The following is a 22,507-nucleotide window of genomic DNA, read 5'->3' as shown; positions in this document are numbered from 1 at the left end:
GCTGCTCTAAATTTATACAACAGGCTAGGCAGGTTCCTGTGTGACAAGAGAACACAGGAAGCACGAACACAACTTTAAAGAGACCTTAACCCATCCCCCACTCTGACCCTGACCAAACACAGGTAACTCAAAATTAGGCCCAGTGACCATAATCAGGCTCTCTAGCAGTTGAGACATGGGACAGCACTAGATGACAGCCATTTATTTTAAAAGCCAGGCAACGAGACCACACATCACTGCCTTAGGGCTATGTTAAGCCACACGAGGTGGGCACGAAGGGATCACACAGCAGTTGGGACACTCTGGCTGACTCAGCAAAACTGCCTGTGGTCATTAGTGCCCATCCAGCTCTGCTGGATGGTACAGAAGAGGGTAGGGGCCATGCCCCTGCCCCTTTGGCGAGCCTAGCTCTGGTGAAGGCATTCAGGGGATGCAGACCCTGGGATTGTGGCTGACCCCCGTGCAGCATCACAAGAGCTGGAGGGATGGATGGATCCTTGGTCCGTCCCTCAGCTTGCGGACCAGCACAGGAGTGGCAACAACCTGGCCCTACAGCCACACATGATTTCAACAAGGTTTCCCAAAAGTCACCACTCCAGCTGGCCCCCCTCAGCCAGATAGAATAGGCCATGGAGACAGAACAAGTCCTCAGACCCCGAAAGGCGGGCAGCAAGGTAGCACGTTTACAGGGCAGCGCGGGGAAGCCAGCCAGCACTATGCCTGGTCTGTGCATAAGTAAAGGACTTCTGGCCCCAGGGCAGGGCCCTCCACAAACACTAAATCCACTAAGGGCCAGAGTCTACCAGTCTAACAGGAAGGATGGCGCCAGTGGTTACGGCTTTAGGCTGGGATTCAGAAGATCCACATTCAATTCCCTGCTCTGCCAAAGGCTTGCTATGTGATCTTTGGCGGGGTCACCTAGTGTCTCTGTAACTATGTCCCCCATGAGTAAAATGGAGATATTAGTCCGTCCCTACTTCACAGGAGTGGTGCAAGGTTTGTAAAGTCTGAGAAGTGATCAAATAACATTATCTTACTCAGGCTGAGCAGTACCTTACTCTGCAAGGAGAAGATTTCAGTGGAAAAAGAGACTATGTGAATATGGGTGGCCGAATCTGGACCTAAACAGACGCTCTGATTTGCTGGCCTGTGCATGAACGATTGATGGAGAGGTTTGCCCAGCGACCTAGGGAATTAATTTGGGTGTTCAAATGCCTTAATTGGCTTTTAAACTCTCAACCTCAGACCCCAAACTGGGACGGTGCTAAACACTAACGTATCCTTTGCAAGGAGCAGGCAAGTCTTATTCCCATGATTTAGACACCTATATCCTCAACAAAGGACATCACAGGTAGAAGCCCTAGGACCACATTGGATTAAGGATCACGTTTCAGTTTTATTAGCTCAAGAGTGATCTCCTTTCTGTGGTAAAATAGTATTTCCGAACCATCAGTCCATTAGCCAGTACATCTCCTGCGATAAGAGGTATTGTTTCACTTTAAAAAAATGCGCTGGACTCCAAATTGCATGGAGAAAACCTACTTCTATCTAATAGTACTTGGCAATGCCATTCCCTTCTACATTCACCGCTACAGGTTATATTCTTGTCCTAAAGTGGTTTTATATTGATTCAAAGTAGTATGTCATTTTTTCCCCCTCGAACTGTCTTTACTTATGGATTTAACAGTTTCTATTTTGGGGAACTTATGTTTCTAGTGACATTGAAAGAAGGGTTTTACAAGCTTCAGTAGAGACGGAGGAATCATTGTTTTAATCTTGCTTTGCACTTCTATAGTACCTTTCATCAGAGGATCTCAAAGCACTCTAAAAAACATTAATGGATTTAGTCCCACTGCAGGGTAGATATTATTTTCTCCATTTTGCAGATAAAGAAACTGCTGAAGGCTAAATTAATTGCTTAAAGCTACACAGTAAATTAATGGCCGGGAAAGGAACAGAACTCAGGAGTTCTAGCCTCTGGCTGTATATTTTAACCATTAACAATAAAGCCTGGTGCTTATCTAGCGCTTTTCACCCATAGATCTCAAAGTGCTTTACAAAGGAGGACAGTATCTTTATCTCCATTTTACAGATGGGGAAACCGTGGCACAGAGAGGCAGTGACTTGAGATGCTTACTCATGTTTGGTAGTTATCATCCCCTCTGGCAAGGGGCCAGTCCTGCTCAGTTCTAATAGCACAATCTAGCCCACAAAGAGGGTGAAGTCCCATTTCTACCAGCCTTACAGTGAGCAACATTTTATTCTGGGATCAGCCCCATTGCTTAAATGGGATTGCTCATGGAGTAAGGCAACTACTCGACAAGAGTAAGGGTAGCAGAATCTGGCCCTGTGTAAATAGTGCCTAGAGTGTATGATGGATGCTTCAGAAATGCATATCGTCATCACCACCAAAATCATCAGCTTTGCCACTGAATGTTTCAATTAGAGATGGGCGTGGTTGCAAAATTCAGACCCGAGTCCAGATCTAAATTTCAAAACCCCCAAAGTTTAGAAGCATTTGGACTGAGGATTTTGGTTTGGCCTGTTACAGACACAGGGTCCAGCCATGAAGTTCGTTTCTACGTTTTGAATGCCCCAACCATTTGCTTCAGAGTATATAGACAGGGATCATTTGCAAAATGTGCACTTGGGAACTAGGTTTGGACTGCAACACCTTCCCCCAGATCTGGGATATATAGCGTCAAACTATTTTGAAAGTCCAGATCCAGCAAAGCACTTAAGCATGTGCTTTACTTTGAATAAGTGAGTAGTCCCATTGATCTCAAAGGGGGTTGCTCATATGCTTAAAGTTAAATCCATGTTTAAGTATTTTGCTGATTGGGGCCTAAATACCTAGATCCTATTGAGAATCATTTTTATCTGCATCCATTTCTGGAGTTGAGTTTTCTATAGCTAGTTTTTGTTGTTGCTTTCTTAAAGACAAAATTAATTCAACAGAAAGAACAACTCTGTAAAAGTCTAACAATACATAGCATAGTTTTGTTTCAACAGCACTTCGGATCTTATTTTGCAGCCCAGCACCTTAATGTCTCAGCACCTTAATGTCTCAGCATCTTCCCTGTAAAATCAATACCAATAGTGAAGTCCCTAGTGGACTTCATGGAGTCTCTGGTATTTCTTTCTTTTTGGGGTCAAAACTCTACATAGGGTAGAGGGTTTTTGGGGAGGAAGTGGGGGCTGGGCGGGGGCTGATTTGTTTTGTTCAACAGTTGCATAGGGATTTGGGAGTAAAAAGGGGTGTCACTGTGGAATGTCATTCTGATGACATTTGCATCACCCCTAAAGCCAGTTAGACTCTGGATTCACCTGATCTCCCCTGGAAGTTTGTTACACAATAACAATATTTATGAAAAATGTCTTAAACCACACACTTTCACCACAACAATAGCAGGGTGGGGGGAAAGGAAGGATCCAAAACACAGTCCTCCAGTCCCGGTGCTCTGACTGCTTTGGGCCACCGGGAATTGGCTAGGCTATGGCAAATGCTGCTCTTCAAAACTCCAATTAACTGACATAATTTCCAAGAACAGGTTTCACTGAAGTGAAAGGAAAGCTTTTAATTAGTATTAGTCTCAAACTGATACACTGCATAATGAACTGCTCTCTCAATCCTGTATTCACACTGCTACACAATGTGCCATGTTAAACAGAAAAAAAAAAAAAGGGACTCTCCTAGTCATTCCACACTGTGTTCTCTCTCCTGGTTTATTTCCTTCTGTAAGGACGACCGAGTGTTTTAGGCACCTTTCTTATATTTAAATCCTCATTAGGAGCTCCTTGTTCCCCCAAAATAGATGCCCTCTGCAGTGGGAGTTTGGGATGTATGAAGAAAGGGCTCGCTTCCGGGAAAGCAGTGGGGGCTAGCAGATCCGGCACTATGCTACAGCTCGAGAGACTGGGTTTTAATTCCTGGCTCTGCTGGGTGACCTTGGGCAAGTGACTTCATGTCTCTGTTTCCTCTCCCACCCTTTGTCTGGCTTCACCTTTGGAGTCTGCCCTGAGTGAGAGATGGCCCATCGTTATGCTGTCCCAGGAGCACACCGGACACTACTGTGATGAAGGATGGCAGAATCCGGCCCTTTATTATTATTTTACAAGGTTCAACAGCTGAGAATCCAAAGCACATGCTTGAGTTGAAGCGTGAGGGAAGCTGCCAGCAATCCGGGGGAGCAGATTCCCGTCTATTCCAGGTGACTATGGCTATCAGAACCTGGCCCAAGAAGGGGTGGGGGCGGAGATGTCTTTGGCCGTTTCCGACATTTTATTCCCCCCATTTATGTATGAGCCAGACTATGAACCTTTACTCCCATGGTAGAGCAATTGCTCACCCCACGGACTGTAATGGAGCTAGATAGATGAGGATTTGGTCCACCAAGTTATATGGCCTGTATATAGGGCTCAGAATGGAAACGTGCCCTCAGCGTTAACCACAGAAGAGGGGTGCAGTGGGGAGGTGGGGGTGGATGGGTGTGGAACTGCCAACCCACTAAGATGCTGCAAAATTCCTTCCCTCCAAGTGCAATTTCTCCTCAGCAGCCCGAGCCCAGAGAATTAACATGGTACAAGCAGGGCAGTAGCTCATTCAAAGGGGCATGATCTCTAACGTGAGCGATTACGGCCTACAACAGCGTTCCTGAGTTATGAATGGCAAATTACAGAACCTCTGCTGAATGAAAGAAAGCCCGTCACCTACAGTCTGAACCACCTCAGGAGTACCCAGAGCTGTAATGAATCTCACAGCGAATCTCAAGAAGCAATTAAACTGAACCGCGTTCTCGCTGGCGTCTAGGGCGAGCACAGCAGATACATTTGCAAATCTTCCAACGTGCTAAGACCCTGATCCTTTGCGTTGTTGGAAAGATGGCAGTCCAAAGCTACATTTGAGTAATCATCGTAACAGTGGGCTGCCCCTTACTATGAAACACGCTGTTGCAGCGCCTCTCAGTGGAGGATCTCAGATTGCTTTGCAATCATTAGCTAACCAAGCCTCTCCTCATTCATGTGCAGTATAATCCCTGGTTTACACGCCCACAGAGCTGCAGGATTCGATGCTGTGAGAGGTGAAGTGACCAGTCACCAGTCCCACACCAAGTCACTGACAAAATTGGGAACAGAACCCAGGAGTCCAAATGCCCTATCCCCTTCTTTAGGAATTAAGAAATTTGCTCCTTGGTGTCCCCACCTGTTCATTGTGGAGATAATCCTGGATCCAATCACTCACTCACTTTGAAAGTAGGGTTTATTACCCACCCAGTTCGAATGCTGCAAGTACCTTTATAACAGGAGCCTAAATGATTTAGTGCCTAAGTGAGTTAGACTCCTAATGCCCATTGGAAGTCACTGTCCAATGGGAATTAGGCACTTAACCTGCTAAAGCACTTTTGTAAATATTAAGTGCCTGACTCCCATTGGAAGCCAGTGACTTTCAATGGCTGTTAGAAGCCTAACTCACTTAGGCACTTTTGTAGATGCCTAAATACCTTTGGACAACTAGCCATTAGGCACTTGGGTGTCTAATTCTTGTTGAAAGATGTAAGCTCCTAAATCACATTTGGAAATGAGACTTAAGCACCTAAGCTACTTAGGCACTTTTAAAATGTTACCCAAAGCCATATTTTGAGCTGGCTACTCTAGCTGCTCTCACAAATTTTGAGGAGTGCACCCATTTTGCGAATACGCAACCACATTCAGAGTCCTTTCTGCTGCTGCCGGATACAATGATAAACCACAGTTTGGCCCGGCATTTGGAATAATGGATGCAGGCGTTTATACAGCAAGCTAGAGAGGAGCTCAAAATACAAAATTCAGATTCTGATTTCAAACACTCCCAAGCTCTGGGCTATCAGATCCAGGACTTTGATTCAGGGTCCAGCATGAAGATAGGGGCCAATTGCGGAATTCAGAACTGGGTTTTGATATTGAACATCTCCAAAGTGACTGGATCCAGGCTGACCTCCACACTGAACAAAAATGAGTAAACGAATGATGAGCCTGATTCTTCTCTCCCTTCCACCAGCTGCACTGGTGTAAAACACTAAAGACTTTGCCTGTGTCCACACTTTATTGCTACAGGGGCACAGCGACAGCTGGACCAATGTAACACTTTAGTGTAGCCACTCACTACAGCAATGGCAGGGGTTGTCGTTAATCCCCCTCCATGAGAGGCGGTACCTAGATCGACGGAAAAATTCTTCCGTCAACCTAGCGCTGTCTACACCAGGGGTAAGTTCGGCTTCACTACATCACTCAGGGGTGTGGCTTTTTCACACACCAGTGAAAGTTAAGTTGACCTAACTCTTTAGGCCTTCAATAAAACCTCACCCTGGTTTAGGCTGCTTGAAGGGAGGGGCAGAATTAGATCCCTATATTTTTTGATCACGGATTGTATTTTTTGTTCTTACTTTTCAATAATATGTTCCTCCCAATGTTTTTCTCGGTGCCCCTGGGAACTGGGTGTTTCCATAATCTAATTTTAAACTAGGGTGACCAGATGTCTCAATTTTATAGGGACAGTCCCGATTTTGGGGTCTTTTTCTCATATAGGATCCTATTACCCCCCACACCCCCTGTCCCAATTTTTCACACTTGCTGTCTGGTCACCCTATTTTAAGCAGACAGTTCATGTGTGATGTTCAGTTCAGGACAGAAGGAGTCATGATAAGAAGGATCTCTAAGCTGTCTCCACAGGAATCATGCCTTTCTTTTTAATTGACAAAAAAGAGCCCTCCCAAATGCAGACCCCCTGTTTTATTTCCACATGAATTGGGCTTGTTTGCAATTCAACATCCTTTTCTAAATGTGGAGAGATTTCCGTGTGGACACACATAGGGGAAAAGAGACAGCAGAAGCTGGGGCTTGCTGGTTTGACAGGCAGTGCTGGGAAGAAACTAAAATTTAGTGTGGGAGGGGGAAATTATTTGAGATATTATGACCCCCCTCCCCAGCAGAAGTAACTGTTAAGCTGTCTGAACCCAATTCTGCCCTCTGATGTGTGACTCGAAATCCGTGGAACCTTATGGCTACATCTGAAGGCCAAATTTAGTCTTCGGTATTTTAGGCCTCCCCTGTTCAATAAAAAAATAGTTACCATAGAAACAGCCACATTGCAGAGTAGCCATTCTAACTCTTAAATACAGAACACCTTTGCTTTATCCCTCTGCCTGATGCAGATGGCATAAAATGCATCCGGGCAAATATTCCCTCACTCCCAGGTTCTAAGATTCTTCTGGATGGTAGAAACGTAGAAAGCAGAGCAAGACTTAAAAAGACACTCACCTACGTACATGTTACTGCCTTCAAGCAAAAGTAGAGGGTTAGGAACCTCCAGCCAACCCAATCACTTTGCAGCCATTCACTAATGAATCCTCGCTATGTAATATGTATTATCCCCACTTTACAGATGGGAAAGTTGAGATGCACAGAAATTCCGGCCAAATTTTTCTAACTAGAGTGTCTAAAATGAGGCCCCCAAATCCATATTTAGGTATCTGGACTTTTAAGTAGCTGGATTTTAAAATGTACTCAGCACTCACAGCGACTCATTTGAGCCAATTCTCCCCTCACCTCTAAAGGTGTAAATCAGGAGTAACCCTGCTGAAGTTAATGGGATACAGCAGAGTAAGTGAGGTCAGAAGAGGCCCACTAATGTCAATGGGAGCTGTGGGTGTTCAGCATCATTGGCAATCAAGTCCCTTATTTAGATGACTACATCTATAGTTAAGGGCCAGATTCTGCTCTCATTTATCTCATAAATCAGAGTAATTCCACTAAAGTCAATAGCTTTACTCCAAATTTACACCACTGTAACTGAGAGAATAATCTGGTTCTAGGTGCACACTGTTAAACATCCCAGTCAGAAAACGTGTGCACGAGTGACATGGCCAAAGACATACAGCAAGTCAGTGTCAGAGACTGAACGCTGCCATTTCCCCGGGCCCAGTTCTATCAGCAGTACATTAGGCCACTCCACCTCATTAACCTCTGGCTGGCTGAGCCACCACTGATGTTCATTAGTAAAAAAAAAGGGTGTGTGTTAAAAAGCAAAGCCGGGGGAGGGTGGGATGGACTATATGTGCAGTCATCATGCAGAATCTCACTCCAAGTCAGGAAGTTATGTTCTGCCGTACATGAATTCCCTCCAGAATTTCACTTGTATTTTTCTTCATTGCTTACCCTGGACTGTTGTGTGGCGCTGCTGTTCAAAGCCACAGGCCACCCCAGAGGTGGCTGCATTTTATCTGTCTAGGTACTTACATGGCTCTCATCCCCACGGCATCTGGGTGCCTCACAAATATTAATGCACTTAGGTAGGGACGTGTTATTATCCCCATCTGTAAGAACTGAGCCATAGAGAGGTTAAGAGACTTGTCCAAGGTTCCACAAGAAGCCTACAGCAGATGCAGGAACTGAATTCCACATCTCTTGAGTCACAGTCCAGTGCCTTAGCTACAAAGCCAACCTTGCTCCTGGAAGGGGTGAACGGTTGTAAGTTGATAAGGCACTTTAAGATAGTGTGATTAGCCATATTTAGGGCCCTACAAAATTCATGGCCATCTGGTCTTGTGTGTGCTTTTACCCTATACTATACAGATTTCACGGGGGAGACCAGTGTTTCTCAAATTGGGGGTCCTGACCCAAAAGGGAGTTGCAGAGGGGTCGCAAGGTTATTTTAGGGGGGTCACGGTATTGCCACCTTACTTCTGCACTGCCGCCTTCAGAGCTGGGCGGCCAGAGAGCGGCAGCTGTTGGCCGGGCGCCCGGTCTGAAGGCAGCGCCCTGCCAGCATTTGCACAGAAGTAAGGGTGGCAATCCCGTACCGTGCCACCGTTACCTCTGAGCTGCTGCCTTCAGAGCTGGGCAGCTGGAGAGCAGCAGCTGCTGACTGAGAGCCCAGTTCTGCAGGCGGCAGCGCAGAAGTCAGGGTGGCAACACCAAACCGTGCCATCCTTCCTTCTGCGCTGCTCGCGGTGGCTCTGCCTTCAGAGCTGGGCTCCCGGCCAGCAGCCGCCGCTCTCCAGCCGCCCAGCTCTGAAGGCAGCACCACTGCCAGCCGCGCAGAAGTAAGGGTCGCCGTACTGCAACCCCCCTACAATAACCTTGCAACCCCCGCCCCCATAAGTCCTTTTTGTAATTTTACAATTACAACACCGTGACATTTCAGATTTAAATCGCTGAAATCATGAAATATACCTTTTTAAAAATCCCATGGCCGTGAAATTGACCAAAATGGACCGTGAATTTGGTAAGGCCCTAGCCATATTACGTACAAAGGTAACGCGATTTAAGGAGCTGAGACAGAAGCGGATCAAAGATAAGGGATTAGCAGGGTGAGTCTATGCACAGCGTCTAGCAGCCATGCAAATAGCAGTCAGAAAGTTAAGGATCCCACCAGAAGGCTGAAGAGAGTTATGGATGCGAAGGAACAGATGGAGTATAAAAACCCTGGCAAGCTGCAGCAAAATGGCGACGAGCAGGTTATTAAAGCACAGCATGCATCGCAAACGCCAGCCAAGCAATCAGCGCTCGGGGAGCAGGGAAATGCTTACATGCAAGTTCGGCTTCCAAGTTAAACCAAAGCACGTCCGCTTTAACCAGCGGCAGCAACACATGCCCAGCTATTATGGGAGTCTGAGAAGGAAAAACCTATTAAGGTCATCTAGTTCATCCCCTGCTTCCATCCAGGATTGTCCCCCTCCAGACCCTAAACTGGGTCTACCTTACTTTTCAACTTCTCAAGAAGAGCTGGTCAAAAAACCAAATTGAAATTATCATGAAAAATATTGGGATAATTTTGCACCTTTTTTGGAAGAAAAACGCCATAAAACTGGGGGAGGGGGAAAGGGGAGGGTTAAAAATAATATTCCCCCACTTTAAAAACATTTAAATTCTAACTACAGGTGTCACTGAAATCCCAGATTTTGAATTTTTTCACCCAGCTCTCATCATAAGGGGTGGTGCTTCCACTCCTGGCCTTAGGAGAATCCTAAATGATCCTTTCTTAAATGTTCATCCCATTACCCAAGGTATTGATTATTACCATTGCTGGGACAGTGGTAGCGTCCGAAGACCACAGTCAGAATCACGGACCCACTGTGCTAGATGCCGCACAAACACATAGAAGAGGTGGTACCTGCCCCAGAGAACTGCCAATCTAACATGGAGCAAGTGAGTATAACCAACCATTGGAAGGTATGGGGTAGAAGCCCAAGGGGAGCAGGAATAAGATCATCCAGTTACTGTGGTCCAGCTATGGGTATAATCTGATGAATCCAAAATCATTTAAAAGTTTAAAAAAAATTAATTCCAGCAGCCTGCTCCAACCTAAATAATCTCTCTCTCCTCCATGTTTAAATGCTTCTAGTACTTTGCATCTGATGCTCATCCATCGTTTTATCCAAACTATACAGATTGGATGTGATTTTTAAAAGGGGCTTCATTTTTAGCACTCAAAAATTCATAAATTTTAAGGCCAGAAGGGACCGTACCTTTATGATCAACTAGCCTGACTTCCTGCATAACACAGATGGTAGAATTTCACCCAGTAATTCCTGCATTAAACCCAGTAACTTCCAGTTGAGCTAATGCATCTCCTTTTAAAATATATCCCGTCTTGATAAAAAGGGGGCAGATCCTACACTGGTATAAACTGTACACCAGCAGGGAGAGATCTGCCCCAAAGACTTCAAGTGATGGAGAACCCAACATATCTCTCGGCAAAACGTTTCAGTGGCTAATTCGCATCACTGTTAGTAACGTGTGACTTGTTTCTTGTCTGAATTTGTCTAGCTTCAGCTTCCAGCTGTTGGATCGTGTTGTGTCTTTGTCTGCTAGATTAAAGAGCCAGCTACCAACCAGAATCTCTTCTTCAGATAGGTACTCAGACAATTTGCAGGCTGAGCTGTCAGCATGCACAAATGAGGAAAGAGCAATACTGGAGCTATTGTCCCAAGTTACACATGGAGACTCTGAAGTACAAAGGGTCAGATTATTTATTATTATTTGTATTAGCACAGTGTCTAGGAGCTCTAGTCATGGACCAAGCCTCCACTGTGCTAGGGGGTGTACACCCAGAGAATAAAAAGACAGTGCCTGCCCCAAGGAGCTTACAATCAAAGTTTCAGAGTAACAGCCGTGTTAGTCTGTATTCGTAAAAAGAAAAGGAGTACTTGTGGCACCTTAGAGACTAACCAGTTTATTTGAGCATGAGCTTTCGTGAGCTACAGCTCACTTCATCGGATGCATAGCTATGCATCCGATGAAGTGAGCTGTAGCTCACGAAAGCTCATGCTCAAATAAACTGGTTAGTCTCTAAGGTGCCACAAGTACTCCTTTTCTTTTTACAATCAAAGTATAACACAAGAGACCACAGATGGATACAGACAGGCAGATGGGGAGTATGAGAAAACAATGAGACAATACTGCTCAGCATGACAGTCACCGGTCTCTGCAGTCCAACTGTAGATGACATACCAAAGACAACAATCCAAGTTAAAGGCAAAGTGGCCAAGTCCCAGTCTATGCTTGAGCTCACTAAACACACTGCCTGTAAAAACTGTAGGGTGGCTTTTCAAAGATGCCCAAGAGATTTAGGAGCACGAGCTTTGCACCCAAGCCAGTTTTATGTAATTCACACAGGCAATTTTGAAAATCCCATCCTTCTTTGACATTTTCATCTGTTTCGGGGGTGTTGGTTTTCTAAAGTATATTTTAGAAATCAGTATATTTTCCTACAGTAAAAAGAGGAACGTACTGTAGTGAAAACGTTATTAAAGCTTTTTTTGCAAAATATTTCTTTACACAGCCTGTTCTAGGCTTGGCTTGCCAAGCACTACGTTTAGTAGTAAAATACTCAGAATATTCCCTGGCAGTTATATCCGTTTCCTCCCAAAGGATCCCATAGCATTTTACAAACCATACACAACATCTGTGCCAAATGACAGTACAAGACGCATGTAAAACATCACCGGATAGGAAAGGGTAATATTTTGCACCCTATTTGTAGTAGAGAAGCAGTGTTTCCTAGTGGATAAAACACTGCACAGGGGCGCTGGGACCAAGCTGCCCTCCCGGTGCTCCAGGGCTGGGAGACCTCTGGCGCCCTGGGGCTGGGGGGGCCAGCAGCCACCATGGGGGTGCTCTGGGCTCCAGCAGGCGAAGTGGGAGTGGAAGGGGAGGGGCAGAGGGGGAGTAGCCGGGGCTAGCCTCCCCCAACGAGTCGTTCACCCACCACCCACATGTGCGCAACGGAAACTGAAAAAGTAATTTAGACCCCAACCCTGCAAAGCACTTAAGCATATCCTTAACTTTATGCATTGACTTCAACTGGATTACCCGTGTGCTTAAAGTTAAAGACATGCTTAAGTGCTTTGCTGGATCAGAGTTGATGGAATATGATTACCCAAACCGCAATTTACCAAGTACACCAGAGCAGTCACTTCCACTTTTGCAGAAATGCCCCCGGATCTTTGACAATTGCAAGATCTCTATTTTACAGCTCATTTAACAGCTGACAGCTACAGCACCACGGAGCCCTGTTGCACCGTGGGGAGGAATTAGTTCTCCTCTGACTTTCAGTGAAGAACGACACCTTCTGGATCACCACCATCACATTTTTGAGTATCTAAGGTTTTCCTTGGAGGTCTCTTATCTAAGGAGCAGCCAAGTCAGACACTGCTTAGCTCACAGGAGCAGATGCACACATCATGAGCTGGGGCAGCTGCAGGCTTTTTTTAGTTCATGCCCAGGTCCTCACCAGCGGCAGGACATTCTCAAACCACGCAAACTCTGCAGTCTTATTGCTTAATTAAAAGATTCTTGTACCAGATATTTAGACAATGGGCCTGGTCCTCCTCATCCTTACGCTGGTCTAAATCAGGAGTAACGCCGATGAAGTTACGCCAGCGTAAAAGCAATGTAGGAGAGGAGGATCAGGCTCAGTGTGTTTTGAATGAAGGAGTTCTGGACCTATTGGTTGAGTAAATGAAACGCAAGCTTTTGTCAGCCAGATTCATCTTGTCCTCATGCCCAGGTGTTATGAAATCTCAGCTCCAATGAACTGAATGGAAAAACTCCCCATTGATTTCAGAGGGGCCAGGATTTCAGACATTATTTTAAAATAATAGTAATAAAATAAAATCAAAGGAAAATGATAGAAAAAAAAAGAATGAAGATAGGCTTCAAAATACTGCTCCTGCTGAAATCAATGGGAGTTCTGCAATTGACTCTCACAGAAGCAGAAATGGACCCACATCAGAACCTTGGGCCAGATCATCAGCTAGTCATCAGTGGAGTAACTTCACTGACATAAGTGACTTCAACAGAGCTACTCTGACCTGGCCCCTTACAGTCAAATGTTGCCTCTTCTCACCCCCAGTTTTGGAGACTGACATAAAATGAGACCCAGACATGAGTCTCTCTGGTTTTGCAAAGCAGATGCCTGACTGACGGTGGCATTTTCAAATAAGAACAAAAACCACCCTGTGCTTCACTCATTTGCAATTGAAACAAGAAATGGGCCCGGAGCAGAAATATTTATCCAACCCCCGCACCACCGATGCCCAGAATCAGGGGCTTAGAGAAGACAGGGCTGAGCTGCACCTTACCCCGGGTTTGGTTTGACGAAACAAAAAGCACCTGTGGTTTTTGCCCTTCTTTGTGTTCAGTCCCAAAGCAATGCTCATCTTAGTCAATTCACTGTGCTTTGCATTGCTCTGCATCCCAGCAATCTCCCACCACAAGGCACCTCAAAAGTGGGACTTCCTGAATCTAAAAACACAGTCCTGATGCCATAATGAAAGTAAGCAGACATAAGTTTGTATGCTGAGAAGAGAGGATTCAACAGCCAGACGGAGTAAATTCAATAAAGTTTTTTTTGTGCCTTGCCAGGAATATTCTGCACTCTTTCATACATGGAATATGATCAGGAATAGAAATTAAGTATCAGCATCACATCTTTGTGGTCTAACCCTAGCACCACCATGTTTTGACCTTCAAACAAGTTAAATGAAATAAAAAGTGTATAGTCAGAACCGTTAGTAATATTGGCACAGTGACTGGACATCACCTTTGTGCAGACAGGCAACGTGAGGCCTATGCACCCCTGAAGTCCTGGTTATAGTCTCAAAATAGGGCATAAATGGGACTTCAATGAGCACTGGTGTTGTATTAGCCATCAGCCAGATGTGGATTTCACCCAAAGAGTTTTGAATAAAATTGTTCTAATTATAGTGCTTCTTAGTTGGACCACAGAGCCCTGAACCCTTCCTGGGGAGTTGGCTGCAGCTGTCTCTGGAAAGTGAAAATAAAGGATGGGAGATTGAGCAGGCGGTGTGGTCTAGTGGGTAGAGCCTGGGACTCACAAGAGCTGGCTTCTATTCCTGGCTCTGTCACTGGCCTGCTGTGACATCTTTGGCAAGTCACATCCCCTCTCACTGCCTCAGTCTTTGATCTGTAAAATGGGGATAATTATACTGTGCTCCTTTGTAAAGTGCCTGGAGATCTACCGATGAAAAAGTGCTATATAAGAACTAGGTGTTATTGTCAGCAGAAAAGCACAAAGTGGCTGTCTTTCCTAGCAAATAAATAAAATATAAACCAGGGATTCCTTAAAGGGCACAGAATTATAAAAATGAAGACTGGAAGGGACCTTAAGAGGTCATCTAGTCCAGCCCTCTGCGCTGAGGCAGGACAAAGTAAACCTAGATCATCGCTGACAGGTGTTTGTCCAACTTGTTTTTAAAAACCTCCAGTGATGGGGATTCCACAACCTCTCTGGGAAGCTTTTTCCAGTCCTTAACTACCGTTATATGTAGAAAGTTCTTCCTAACATCACCAACAGAGTAAAAGTCATCCCGGTGCAAGGGGAAGGCACCACCCATCTTTAATTGCTTAGCGCCCATGTAACCCCTATTTTGGGGACGCAGTAGGATGTGAGTGGTGCACTGGTCTTGTACTGACTCGCTGCACAGTGGTGAATTTCACCCCCACAGAGAGTAATGACGAAACCTATATTTAAAATGTTGGCGAATAGGAGAGGGGGAAGCAGGGGAATATGCAATGATGAAGGAAGGGATGCAGCAGATTTGCTAGCAGATGCAGTGCACAGCTGCTAACAGGCTCCATGAGACAGTCTGACAAAATTCACTCAAACCAGTATGTTATCAGCCGAAGGAAGGCAAAATGAGGAGAGAGGGACTGGGTGGTCATGGCACAGATACGGCAGTACGACCATCTGGACTCTCTAGCCTATAACTTTCAGGCCTTCTGATTGCACCTATCACCAGCATACCTCTTCCACAGACCTCTATGTTCCAATTCTTCTAGCTGAGCAATGGAACTAACAATGCTTCCCTCAGTGTTTGTGACGTACCTTTTGGTCTTCAGATGGAAGATACTCTTGAAATCCAGAGTATTACAATAATGGCACTAGTGGCACCAGTTTAGATCACCAAAAAAATTAATGCTGACTCAAGAGAGGGTGAGCACAAAATATTCTTTGCACGACATGTATGGCCGGCTATTAATCTCCCCTGCATGGTCTGATCTCGCTCTCATTAAAATCAATGGGATTTCTCCATTGACTTCTCCGGGAGCCAGATTGAACCTGGAATGTGCAATTTAGAATCATAGAATATCAGGGTTGGAAGGGACCTTAGGAGGTCATCTAGTCCAGACCCCTGCTCAAAGAAGGACCAATCCCCAACTAAATCATCCCAGCCAGGGCTTTGTCAAGCCGGGCATTAACCTCTAAGGATGGAGATTCCACCACCTCCCTAGGGAACCCATCCCAATGCTTCACCCCCTCCTAGTGAAATAGTGTTTCCGAATATCCAACCTAGACCTCCCCCACTGCACCCTGAGACCATTGCTGCTTGGGATAAACACAATAAAAGAACTAAGTTTCTGAAAGGATTTTACCAACAGTAGGGTGAAACCTACCCCAGTGCAGAGGGCCAATACAAGGACTTTGAACCACTGGTCGTACTGTGAGCCCTATTGGTCAACCCAACTAAAACATGATATTGCAGAACTGGAAGGAGTTCAGAGACAAGTGACAAGAATGATCCTAGGCTCCTATGAAGAGAGGCTGACAGACTGGGACAGTTCGCCCAGACAATGGATAAGAGGGGACATGCTAAAAGTATACACAGTTATGAATGGTCTAGAGAAGGTAGACGGGGCGCTTCTGTTCTCCCTGTCTCATTACACAACAAGAATGGGATCTTCTATTAAAGTAAAAGGTGGGAAATTCAAAACTGATAAAAACTGGAACTCACTGCCACAGGAAGTACCTGAGGCCAGGGATTTAAGAGACTGGATATTTATATGGCAAAATCAAAACTATCCAGAGTCATCATGATCACTGACAACAAAATTTTTGTAAGGGATTTTAAATCTTGTGCTTTGGGGCTGAAGCCAATCTCTGACTATTGTAGACCAAGATGAGACCTAAGTGGGGGTGGGGGGCAGACTGCAGGGTTCTTCCACCTTCCTTTGGTGCTGGAGACCGGATACTGGACTAGATGGACCTTGGGTCTGATCCAGTCTGGCAATTCCTATGTTCTTAAATCCCACTTAAACCCTACTTTGAAGACAGAAGTGGAACATAAGTGTTGTCTTTTGCACAGGCCTTACATAGCAACGTGCTTTAAAAAATGATGTGGGAGAAAACAATGCCAAGCACACCCTACTCCTATAATAATTTTTGACTGGAAGGAGTCAATTTTCCAAATGGAAAATCTGCAGAACAACAAAACCCTTTTATTTCAGCTTATGCAACAATCTCACGTGTGACTTTTTGCAGCATGACCTACTAGAGCGTCGCTCTCCTAGCAGAGTTAAACACAAGATGCTATTTACCCCTTGATGTATTTATTCATTGGTGGCTCTGTAATTAAAGAATAAATGGATCTCTTTTACCTTGAATACTTCCATTGGAAGAGGAAATTTTGCTGCATCATTAAGGGATTTTTCCAGAGCGCATTTCCACTCAGATATATTCTTCAGAGAATAGATTTCTAAAACAACAACAAAAAAATCACATAATTGTTTAAGGATCAAACACTCCTGTAGCATGTTAATCTCATACACCATGTACTGGTACAATCCCAGTAAAACCAACAATGCAGTGTGTACCCCGTACCATGTAGTTCTGGTAAAACCAGCAAAGAAGAATGACTCCATTAACACACAGAGCCAGGGAGTAACGTACTTTATTTCCTGAAGAAAAACAAACCAAAGCAAGAAAATGAACATTTTTCAGGTTTTTTTGTCAAAAAGCCAAAACTTGAATTTTGTTTTTGAAAACCAAAACTGAACTTGTTATATGTTTGGCTGCCAAAAACTGATATTTTTGCTGTTTGGGGGGTTACAACCAAAAGCTGAAACATTTGGACAAAAAAATGGGAAATGTTCTCATAAACACTGCCCTCATTGTTAGTTGAAAAGGCACTTTTTGTTTAAAACAACACAAAACAATAAAAATTTGCAACCAGCTCTGTACATAGACATACTTGTCAATATAACAATCAGAGTACAAGAGCAACCCAACAAATAGTATTCACAACTGAAGTACAGTCATACTACAAGCAGCTTCTTTAAATAGATTTAATATCATTAGTTATATTACCAAATCCTTTAGTGATTCATTCCAGTAAAATGCCTATGAATCATCAACTGTAGGGACAATACAGTGATGGAGAATTTTATATTGGCTGTACTTCTGTTCTAGGAAACATATTGTTATCCAGCGCACAAGTTATTGCAGAACATTCATCTCAAGCTCTTAAAGTTACGAGATAGACAGATAGAGTGCAACAATTATTAAAATGGAAATGAACAGAATAGGCCTGAATCCAGATAGGGAATAAACAGAGTGCAACTCCAATGGTGTCAGTGTAGTTTTTACACCAGTGCTGTATTTGGCTCAATTTTCATTTGAAATTCTGTGCTTATAACAGCCGCAAAGATTTACGGCAGCATCTTACAATTCTGAAGCAGAGAAGAAAAAAAAAAAGAAGGAATTGGCAAGCACAGTTTTCACCTAGCATTGAAGCTACAAGGGAATGTTATGCTCTGATCTCAACAGATTTAAGACCTTATCAAAACAGGATTTGCAGAAATCACTCACTGGAAGTGGATGTATTTATACATCCACTATATCAAACTATCCAACTTCAGACAGACATCAAGGGTATGCATATGAATTTAAGCGCACTTAGAGGGACATAACCCTTTAGGGCTATATTTTTAATTCCTTGCCTGTCTGGATTTCAGTGTGAAACCACATTTTGATCCTCTGTTTAGAGTACAGATTGCTGCCGGAGTCCTCTGTACCAAGAGCACTTTTTAAGTGATTGTTACTCGGTGTGCCTGTTACGGCAGGTGTTCCTTTCCTTTTGGAAGCACAGCTCACTCTCGGGTGCGTTAATAAAATGACCCAGTCCTACCACCTAGCATGAACAGCCCCGTTGCCAAGGGGAATGCTCACATAGGTAAGATGTATTCACACACACAGGATTCACTCAAGCAAGGGGCAACGTGCTGTCTCAGACAGTCACAATCTGCCTCCAGGTCTCACCCTGCTCCAAGCCTATCCCTGGTGCAGCGTACTTCCCTGGAAGAGCTGGTGCACTGAGGGGGATGAAGCCATGGCTCTGCCCACTCCCTGCCCCGTCCCACCCACTCATGAGTAGGTAGGGCTGGGGGAATACACAGCAGCCCCACACAGGCTGCTTCCTGGTCTGCTGGTAGCATCCTGCCTGGGCTGTGATTCTGGCCTGCCCCTAGGTCATGCTGTGCAAAGAACAGAGAGTCTCCTTTAGTCTCCACCCTGCACTCGACTCCCAGCACATGAGAGGCAGCTGGCACTTTTCAGGAACAGCCCCTTGAAGATTCGGGGCTGGATCATGGTCAGCCCCAGGCAGATACGCCATGTGCAGAGACTTAGGAGCCTCTTGCCTCTTGTGGTGCAGCATCACTGAACCTCGGCGCCTTCAGCCCTTCCCCACCCACCCACTGACGCAGAGCCAGCGGGGAACGAATGCTTCTCTGAAACGGAGTTGCTGGGAGAGTGCAAGGACGCCAAGGGGCCTGGGCTCTGGTCTGGGGGGTGTTTGTGAAAAGGAAGGCTCTCTGGGCTTCTCCCTGCTTGGTCACTGTCCGGCCACCCCCCTCCGTTATTCTTTCCCTGCCATCTGGTTTTATTTTCTGTTTGTTAAGCTCAGGCTAAGATGATTCTCCCTGCCCCGCCTCCAACTGATCTGCGAAAGACAGCTGCCAGCTCACTACCCAATTCAGCAGCCTCTGGCCCAGGGAAGTGGGAGATTTCCCACTTGGCATAGGGATCAGTCTTCCCTGCGGCCAGCAGCCACTGAGCGCTGAATTTCTGGATCCCTAAATCAGTGCTCTTCATCTTGAGAGATACACAGTTTGAATCAGAGACCGGCACACAGTACACAACACTGTTACCATCTCAATTTTATTTTGAGGCTTATGATATTTCTTTCCTTACAGACCCCCTTCCTGGAGGCATCTGATTACGTGGGAATTTAAGGGGGGGGGGGAGAAAAGGAATTTCTGGCTCCCATAGCTGCTGAGAAAAGCTTGAAAATGGGACCCCTAAAGGCTCAAAAATCAGAAAACAAATACAAAAGAACCCAACAGTTACGATTGTTTTTTTTAAATCTCAAGGGTTTTAAGCAAATCTTTTGATTTTGGGGAGACGGATTCTAATTTTTAAACACTTGGGGTTGGCAACACTGCAGACACAGATTTATTGGGCCAGAACCTCGCTGGTGTAGGAGATACAACATTACATCAGCTGAGGATCTGACCCCTGGTGTTTCCTTAGCTTCTTATTGTGTTTTATAAATCTACTAATGGCCTGCAATGTTTTATGTTCCCTACAGTGTCTGCAATGGAGCTAGGGGCAAGAGTAGGCGAGTGGCATTTATTATTCTTGCACCTGAGTAAGTGAAAATCAGTTGCAATTTTTGGGACATAATCAACGAGCCTCAAAAGATAAAGGCACATCTACCAGTCGCAATAACCAGCAAGCGATATTATGAAGGCATTTCATTAGATATAGGCAGTTAAGTTATGTTGGCAAGTTTATGGACACTAAATCGCAGCGTTAAAAGAGCATAAAGCATTTTCTTTAAGTGATAGTGTTGCAGACAATTGAACAAAGTGTGCCGTGTCAATTTGTGTTTCGGACAACAAGAAATAAGACATTAAAATGTCTGCCGATTCATCTTTAACTAGAAGTTCGCATGAAATGAGGCAAATCTCTCAAATCAAAATTTGGGGCCAGATTTCGAGCTGGTATCATTTCAATGGCGCTGTGCCAATTTACATCAGCTGAGCATCTGATCCCAGGAATCCAAACTCATCCGGGGTCAGAGCCTCGTCCCATTCTAGCTCCTTTGTGCCAGATAAAGGGGCTTAAGGGGACCCTCAAACTCCTGATTCTAGCTGGGGAAGGATACTATCCTAGTGCAGGCACTGTGACAGACAGCCATAAGGGCTACCTTCTGAGGACACCCTTGCAAGCTTTGGCACAGAGGTCATGCCAGGGAAGGGGGTACGAGGAGTGTTTGGGAGTAGGCCTACCTGGATTCTGAGAAACGCTGTGCTGGCAGCCATCACTTAAACAGGTCCCCAAGGCTATCCAAAGTTACGCTGGGGCCTTCTCCAGATCCAGGGCAGCCCAGGCTTGGGAGGGCACAAAGGTGGCGTAAAGTCACCTTTGCCCACCTCCCCCTGGGATGCGACTTGTGCATTGCACCTCTAAGAAGCACAGTACAGACTCTCACTCCTGAAACACAATGTAATAAACAGCCAGCCCACCTCTGAAATAGCCACCCAAGCTGAAACCCAAACCTGCAGTCTCCAGACTGATATTCAACTTAGAAAAAACATGGCATATTCACATAGGGAAATAAAGTTTATAGCCTGGAGGGACTGATCGCAATGGCGAGACGTTGATTTACACCAGCTGAGGACCTGGGCTTGAGGACCTGATCCTGTGAGGTGACAGGCACCCTCACTTCTCATGGGGAGATAAGGGTGGCAGGCACCTCATAGGATCAGAAAGGATACGCATAGGTTGGCTAAGATAGTTGGGGGTGCCTACATCCAACACACCCAGAGGGTGTAAAGAGCAAGGACAGATGGAAGCCCGTGGGAAGGAACCAGGGAATAAAACTAGGAGTCCCATAATGACAGTAAAGGGACCGCTGGGAGGAACACGAGGGGAAACGCCCTGGCAGTGATTTGGCTCTGGCACAGTCTCCCAAGAAGATCCTCGCTTCAGCCCATCTGCACCTTCACTACATTCTTCACATTAGTTAACTGCCTTCCTGGGCTTGCCATGGGCTTTGCTGAACCGCCTAAGGGATGCCGTAGAGGAGATGGTCTCTTCAGGACCACAGGCCGACGAGGAGAGGAATCTCTTAGAAGATCCTGAGGAAAGGAGCTCTGGACGTACGCCATAGGTACACTAACTCCTAGGAACCTGGCACCTTGGAAAAATTCACATGCCCTGCACACAGTGGGTGACCTTCATCACTGCATAGAGAGCTCTAATTGGGACTTAAGTGGCCCATACCTGATGGCCGCCATCTTGACCATTGCAAAGAGAACTGAATTGGAAGCCACCAAAGCTAAAAGCATCAGTTACTACAGTTTCAGCAAAAGCAGGAGCTGTAGAAGACTCCTATATTCTGTGGCTCATAAGAGATAGAAACCAGTAACACACACTCACTAGTGAGTGACACACAGACTTTCTGCTGGCCCTCTCTGCCCCTGGTGGAATTTCAGCCTGAACCTTTCAAGTTTTGTCTGTGGCCCAAAGTCTCCACTCACTGAGTGGCGGATGGCTGCCCGCATGGCCATTGCTTGGCAGGGATCCTTAGGAAATACTCGCCCGCATACAACTGACTTTCTTCTCAGCTGAACGCCGATGCTCAGCAAGTACGAAATCAAATGTTGTGTGCGCTATCTGCAGGCATTTATCTCCAATCTAGGAAATAATTTAACATGCGTAAAAGGAAATTATGCTGCCACATAAGGAATTACTTACTGGAAATTATATTCAATTTGTTGCAGCCTCCATTTTTCTCTCCCAGATTAACGGTGTCTATTTAGTAACAATACAATATCTCTAATGAGTCTTGTAATCCTTTGTTTCTCAGCTGGACATCGAGTGGCCAACAAACTGTACTGAGTATGAAGTGGGACTACCAGCACCTTTGTCTCTGCTCTGCTCCAGAAGCAGAGCAAACAACATAAGATCAGGGACCTCTAAGGGGCTGGTCCAAAATTATAAGACTAGAAGCCTAATTGATTTCACATTGCCATTTGGCTTGTCCATAGAGTGGAGAGCATGACAGCTGGCAAAACAACTGGGGAATAGTAGGGATTAGGAGGGAACTAATCAGGAAAGAGCTGGACAGAGAGATAGCGACAGAAGCAAGGGCTTTGATTC

General features: G+C 45.3%; 1 protein-coding gene across 5 annotated transcripts in view; it reads right to left on the bottom strand.

Moving 5' to 3' along the window:
• SFMBT2 (Scm like with four mbt domains 2) overlaps positions 1 to 22,507 on the bottom strand; it is a 192,190-nt gene that overhangs the window by 70,877 nt on the left and 98,806 nt on the right. For all 5 annotated transcript variants that reach the window (XM_037889346.1, XM_043520689.1, XM_037889348.1 and 2 more), the window contains exon 7: positions 16,939 to 17,036. In XM_037889346.1, the coding sequence (XP_037745274.1) occupies positions 16,939 to 17,036 (98 nt within the window). The remainder of the gene's footprint in view (positions 1 to 16,938; positions 17,037 to 22,507) is intronic.

The sequence above is a fragment of the Chelonia mydas genome, chromosome 1 (assembly GCF_015237465.2).
Source record: "Chelonia mydas isolate rCheMyd1 chromosome 1, rCheMyd1.pri.v2, whole genome shotgun sequence".
Classification (NCBI taxonomy): domain Eukaryota; kingdom Metazoa; phylum Chordata; order Testudines; family Cheloniidae; genus Chelonia; species Chelonia mydas.
The sequence above is the reverse complement of the archived record's forward strand: the minus strand, read 5'-3'. Positions and strand labels throughout refer to the sequence as shown.